Raw genomic sequence first — 5,702 nt, forward strand, 5'->3', positions numbered from 1 at the left:
AGACACATGACAGCTGTACAAATAAAAAACAGATGGACAGAAACTATTTTGGGAACAGAGAATTCGAAGCCCTAGCACACAGAGGGTGAAGGAACCTGCTAAACAAACCTATTTTTTTTTTTCCTAACAAACCTATTTGGTCGCGCGTTCTTTTTAAATCCCAAAAAAACTAAACAAGAAAGAAAAAAAAAAGAATCCAATTAAGGTCATACCTCATACGGTATATTTTAACGCGGGAAGAAGTGAAAATCAAGAAAGAGCTAAGGCGGGAAAATCATAAATCTCTATAGAGATAAACAGAATTGAAATCCCCCACGCAAACCAGTGATTGCCCATTTTCTCCGCCGAGCTCAGCTTAAATCAATTACGTCAAGGCAAAGCATTCTGCTTCAACCGCCTTTTGGCAAAACTGCTTCAAGGAATTCTGAAATGGGGAAGAGAAAGAAGACGGCTAGGGTTTCCGAAGAAAACCTAGAAGAAGAAATTCCGGAAAACCAGAGCAAATTGGAAGCTTCTTCTCCCACAGAAAAGACCCTTTACGAGGTACCATTCTTTTCTCCGTCATCTGATTCTTTTTTTCTCTAATAATTGCTGGGCTTCTTTTTATTCATTTATTTATTATTATTATTTTTGCATATGGTTGGAAATGTTCGAAAATAGGGCGAAGAGTCGCATTTTCTTTCTTGCTTTTTTATTTGTTTGTTTGTTATTGTTTAATTGAGAATAGTAGGTCTTCTATGTTTCCTTTTCATAATTCTGAGAAGTTGGGTTGCAGGGAAGTTAGTCTAGTACCACTTCAGTGCCTGTGTAATCTGAAGTGCCTCTAATTTTTGAATTCTTCTTTTATTGTGTGAGAAGAAGATATGTTTGCAATATACTCGACTTGGATTGTACCAATTTGGTAGTTTAGATTGGAAAGTGTGATTCTTGCGACTGTTGATTTGGCATAAGCTACAAAACTTGACCGAGCAAAAAATGAGCTGATGGGTAATAATTAATGAGAAATTGTGGAATCAAGATACTGCCGTTTTAGCAGAGAAGTAATTGAGGGTTTTTATAATTCTTTTTTTTTTCCTGGTCTAATAGGAAATTACACCTGAGGGAATGGTTACACTATTGTACGTTCATCTTTTAGGTTTGAGATGTTGTGCCATTATTCTCAAGCATCATATGTACAAGAGATTTGGTTTGAATAAGTCAGCCTGCTACTCTGGGTTTTAGAAGAGCTGTCCTATGGTTAATAAGGTCTCAAGTAAAAGGATTATGTATTTCCTGCTTATAGAGGAATTATGTATTTTTCATTGATGTTGCTTTCCTAATGGTACAATCAAAGTTTATTTGTTTGTTGCTATCCCTGTGATGGTTTAGTTTAGCCTACATCTTCAGCTCACTAAATAAGCTGAATAAGCTTACAAAAGAATATACCAACGGAGCTCTTGTAGCTGGCCTGTAACTCTTTTGAGATAGACTAATTAAAGGCAACCTTAAGCCTTATTCACAGCTCCTGTTCTATTCCAAGCAATGCTGGTGACAAGTAATAATCACCTTGGGCATCTCATTCACTCCCTTAAGATGATCAGGCAATTGCTGTGATGTTCTCCTTTAGTTATTTCCTTCATGGTTAACCAAGAAAGCCTTCTATTTACTTTCTGAAAATGAGAATTGTCATCAAAATGACCCATGTAGTCCGTGGTAGATAAGCAGTTTCTGTGAGTTCCTTTTTGTACCATTTTCTTGTTCATCTCCTATAGTATTCTCACTTTTCAACAAGCATGCTTCTGTGATTTTTTTTTTTTAAATGCTCTTACTTCTGGTATATTTCAAGTGTGTTGTTTAATGTTTGCTGAGTGTTGGATTTGCTTTACAATCCATCCAAATTCAAGCAATAGAGGTTCCCTGATAAGTTCTTTCTGTTGTAGATTCTTGGGGTAGAAAGAACTGCATCCCAGCAAGAAATTAAAAAAGCTTATTACAAATTGGCTCTACGTCTGCATCCTGACAAGAATCCTGGTGATGAGGTAACTTTCCATCCTACTGTTTTCTTCTGTAAGCGTTTTGGTTGTTTTTGTATTGAATTTACATTCAGGTTATGTTTGAACCTCAGTGTTAGTTTTGCTTGATCTTAAAAAGAGTCAAACTTTTGCTTATCTTTTCTGTAGGATGCTAAGGAGAAATTTCAGCAACTACAAAAGGTTATGTCAATTCTTGGTGATGAGGAGAAACGGGCACTATATGACCAGACTGGCTGTGTTGATGATGCTGTAAGTGGCCATACAAAAATTTTCAGTTTTTGCTGTTTTAGACAGAGTCAGTAAGATCGGGATATACTGAAAAGATGCTTGTTGGCTTTAAAAGTACTGTAAGTCCCTTTATTTCGGGAGGCCTGTGCTCAGAATTCACCCTGGGAGATGCATTCAGAATATTGTTACAATTTTGCCCTTTGAAGTCTTGGGAGTGTTTTCTGTTAGGCTTAGCTTTTTACTTGAGATCATGCTTAGAGTTGGTGAGTTTTGTTGGTAATCTTTATTTTCTACATTTGTGACTGTTGTGATTATGCATGTGGATATTCTTAGATGTGCTTTCTGTATTTTCTTTTCTATTTGGTTCAGTGGAGTTCAGGTAACTTGTTTGGTGAAATCTTGATTATGCTTTGTTCCAAACTTGTGTTTATTCTTCAACAACTGTTTTTATTTGGTTCCTATTTAAAATTGGAAAGAATGGGCTTCCCTGGGCTCCTTATTCTATGTATATCCGGTCCTCCTCGAGTAGTCTTGACACATTTTATTACTCACTTACAGGACCTTGCAGGAGATGTCTGCCAGAATTTGAAGGAATTTTTCCAAACCTTGTATAAAAAGGTTATTATTTTCTCAGATTGTCAACTTCTCCACCCCCTTTCTGATATATCCTTTCTTAATATGATCTCCTCTGTTCATAGGTCACTGAGGCTGATATTGAAGAGTTTGAAGCAAGCTATAGAGGCTCTGAGACGGAGAAAAAGGATTTGATTGATCTGTACAAGATGCACAAGGGTAACATGAATAGGTATGATAGGATCTATTTTCTTCTCCCACCCTTGGAACTTTAATGGGGCAGATTATCATCGAAATTTTCTTGTTTGTTTAGGGTTTTCTGTTACATGCTTTGCTCTGATCAAAAGTTGGATTCACATCGGTTCAAGGATTATCTTGATGAGGCAATAGCTGGAGGTTTGTTTTATGGCTTAATTTGTATTCATCAGGAGTAAATAACTTGTTACAACATTGCTGAGTCAATATCGAATCACTGTTTAGGGCTGACTTTGATACGTGCAAGATTCAATAACTCTATGCTTATTTGTTGTGATGTGTTTTTTGGAGGCACGTATCTAACTGTCCTTCCCTTTACCTGGCTTCTTCTTTTTTGAACAACAATATTTAGGAGCTCTGAAGTCAACTAAATTGTATGAGAAATGGGCTAAGCAAGTTTCTGAAACAAAACCGCCTACTAGTCCATTAAAGAGGAGGAAAAAGTGAGTAGTTTTTTATATCTGATGTTGGTGCTTCAGTAATCTAATTTTAAATTAAAACTCAAGCAAGCCATGTTATTAACATCAGAGTCCTTTCCAGAGAAAAGAAAAACTCGGAAGATTTGCATGCTATCATCTCTCAGCGGCAAAATGAGAGGATTGGCAAGATCAACTCTATGCTCTCAACTCTGGTTAGCAAACATGGTGGGGAACCAGAGCCTAGTGAAGAAGAATTTGAAGCTGCTCGACGAAAACTTGAAAGCAGGAAGGCATCCAAGCGGAAGTAACTGTGATTTTGAGCAATATGTATGCAACAGAACTCTTCTGCTGTAAATTTAACCTGCCTGATGTAGTCATTTAAAATTAAACAGCGGCTTGGCTTGTACTTTTCTTTTCAGTTTTCTGGTCTTCAGCATTTCCCTTGTATTATATTAGCCTTTTGCTTTTTAATTGGGAGTAAGAGCCTTTTTTAGCTCTACATGGTAATGTGCATCTGGGCTTGCTATTTGGAAAAGAATGATCATGTCCAAATCTTTCTCCATTGCAAGGGCAATTTCTGCAGGACTGTTACTGTGGCTAGTTGAATAGCGAGAACTGAGGCAGCCTTAAAGTCAGTGTCAACTTGTAGGGCATTGTAGAACCTGGGCTGTACGAAATGTGAGTGCTAAGGCAGTCTTAGAACCAATGTCAACTTTCAAAAGGTTAATGCAGAAACAATCGACTGTTGTCGAATCAGTGTCAACACTGGATATAATTTCTCATGCAAGGCAAAATCTGGGCAAGGTGTGGTTAGGGTTAGTTGCACATGAAAGGTGGTTTAGTTCTAAAGGATGGATGCATGCACAAGAAGAACAAAACTCAAGAAAGAAATAGGTTTTCTTTCAACAACTTTTCTCTTTCATCCACCAACTCTATTTACACAATGTAGGGCCATTTGGTAGGGAGGTACTCTCAAGAAAACAAAAAGCCAAACTCCTTCATTTCAAGAGGGGGCCCAAATTCCAATGTTACACGAGGACAATTTTTTTTTTTTTTTTTTTTTTTTGTGGGGTGGGGGGACGACAGCTTTATCCTTGCTTGACTATAATATCTTCCACAAAATAGCATGCCAGTAAAGGGTCCAGAAATGAGTTGTTTCGTCTATTTGATCAAGAGTTCTAAGTTTTAGTCTGTCCAATTGTTAATGCTCATTGTGATGTCCAACTCATGAAGTTTGAGAGTCACATCCAACAAAAACTTGGAAAAAAATTGGTTAACAAATGTAGACTGTTTAAACGGGAATCTGAGAGAAGTAAATAGGTGCCACGACCCTCATCTCTGACAAGCAAATATCGCTGGGGTCAACTGAGGATCTTTTTAGCAGTATTCAAGCTGTACTGAAGAGGAAAGTACCAATCATTCATGGGATTAACTCTTTATTTTCCTGTGAAAGTTTGGTTTGGAATATGGAACCAACGTCCTCACGTACAACTAGAAATGACAGGGAAATTTGGAGCTTTTGCTTGTGTCTGTATCCTTTTGAAGGATTGCTGTCTTGGAGATCATCAACCCGTCAAATGATCACGTTCTTTCTTTCTTTCTTTCTTTCTTTTTGCGAGTTCAAGGGACAATAATGTCAACATCTTCAGGTGGTAGCATCTTATAAAGAATGACTGTTCGGAATCCAAGATGAATGCCTCGTGAATTGAGGTAGCCCAACTGATGGATGCTGAGATAAGGTAAATTATAGGCAAAAAGAAATAAAAAGAATTGAAGTTTCTCGCATTAGCAAGAAATGATTTGCTGCCTTCCAAATGAATAAAGAAAGAAAAAGTTTTAATGCACCTAGCCTCCTCCTATTCTTAAAGTGCTCTTTTTCATGGTAGGGGGCCGGGGTTGCTCAACTAACCACAAAGTAAAAAAAAAAGAAAAAGAAAAAGAAAATGGAATCTATACAACAGAAAGCCAAACAGAGGATCACTAGCTTTAAAAGGCCTATGCATCTTTATATTCATTCAATGTAATTTGCAGTTTAGGTCAATGATAGATGCCTTAAAATATGAGGAATCGAGGGTTGGTGGACGATTTAGCTTTCCTGAAAAACCACTCTAAGATGGAAGGAGGTACACATTAGGCCGTCCAATTTGGTACTTGGACAAGACGTCATTATTGCACCACTAATACAATTAGGGTTTTCCTTACGGGTGTTTAATAG

General features: G+C 37.3%; 1 protein-coding gene across 1 annotated transcript; it reads left to right on the forward strand.

Annotated features, from left to right (window-relative positions):
- The first annotated feature begins 256 nt into the window (after window positions 1-256).
- Window positions 257-4,049, forward strand: LOC113695226 (chaperone protein dnaJ 6-like). The gene is made up of 8 exons (XM_027214246.2): window positions 257-543; window positions 1,920-2,018; window positions 2,160-2,261; window positions 2,799-2,858; window positions 2,939-3,045; window positions 3,127-3,209; window positions 3,421-3,511; window positions 3,609-4,049. Exons 1-8 carry the CDS (start codon window positions 430-432, stop codon window positions 3,793-3,795), a joined length of 843 nt encoding a protein of 280 aa, XP_027070047.2. The 5' UTR covers window positions 257-429; the 3' UTR covers window positions 3,796-4,049.
- The last annotated feature ends 1,653 nt before the right edge of the window (window positions 4,050-5,702 follow it).

This window comes from Coffea arabica, chromosome 6e (assembly GCF_036785885.1).
Source record: "Coffea arabica cultivar ET-39 chromosome 6e, Coffea Arabica ET-39 HiFi, whole genome shotgun sequence".
Lineage (NCBI taxonomy): Eukaryota > Viridiplantae > Streptophyta > Magnoliopsida > Gentianales > Rubiaceae > Coffea > Coffea arabica.

Bases quoted from the DNA above. Each gene is read 5' to 3' on its own strand.
- LOC113695226 (XM_027214246.2), top strand. From the start codon at position 430: ATGGGGAAGAGAAAGAAGACGGCTAGGGTTTCCGAAGAAAACCTAGAA. The intron at 3,210-3,420 runs GTTTGTTTTATG...AACAATATTTAG, and splicing joins TGATGAGGCAATAGCTGGAG to GAGCTCTGAAGTCAACTAAA. The intron at 3,512-3,608 runs GTGAGTAGTTTT...AGTCCTTTCCAG, and splicing joins CCATTAAAGAGGAGGAAAAA to AGAAAAGAAAAACTCGGAAG.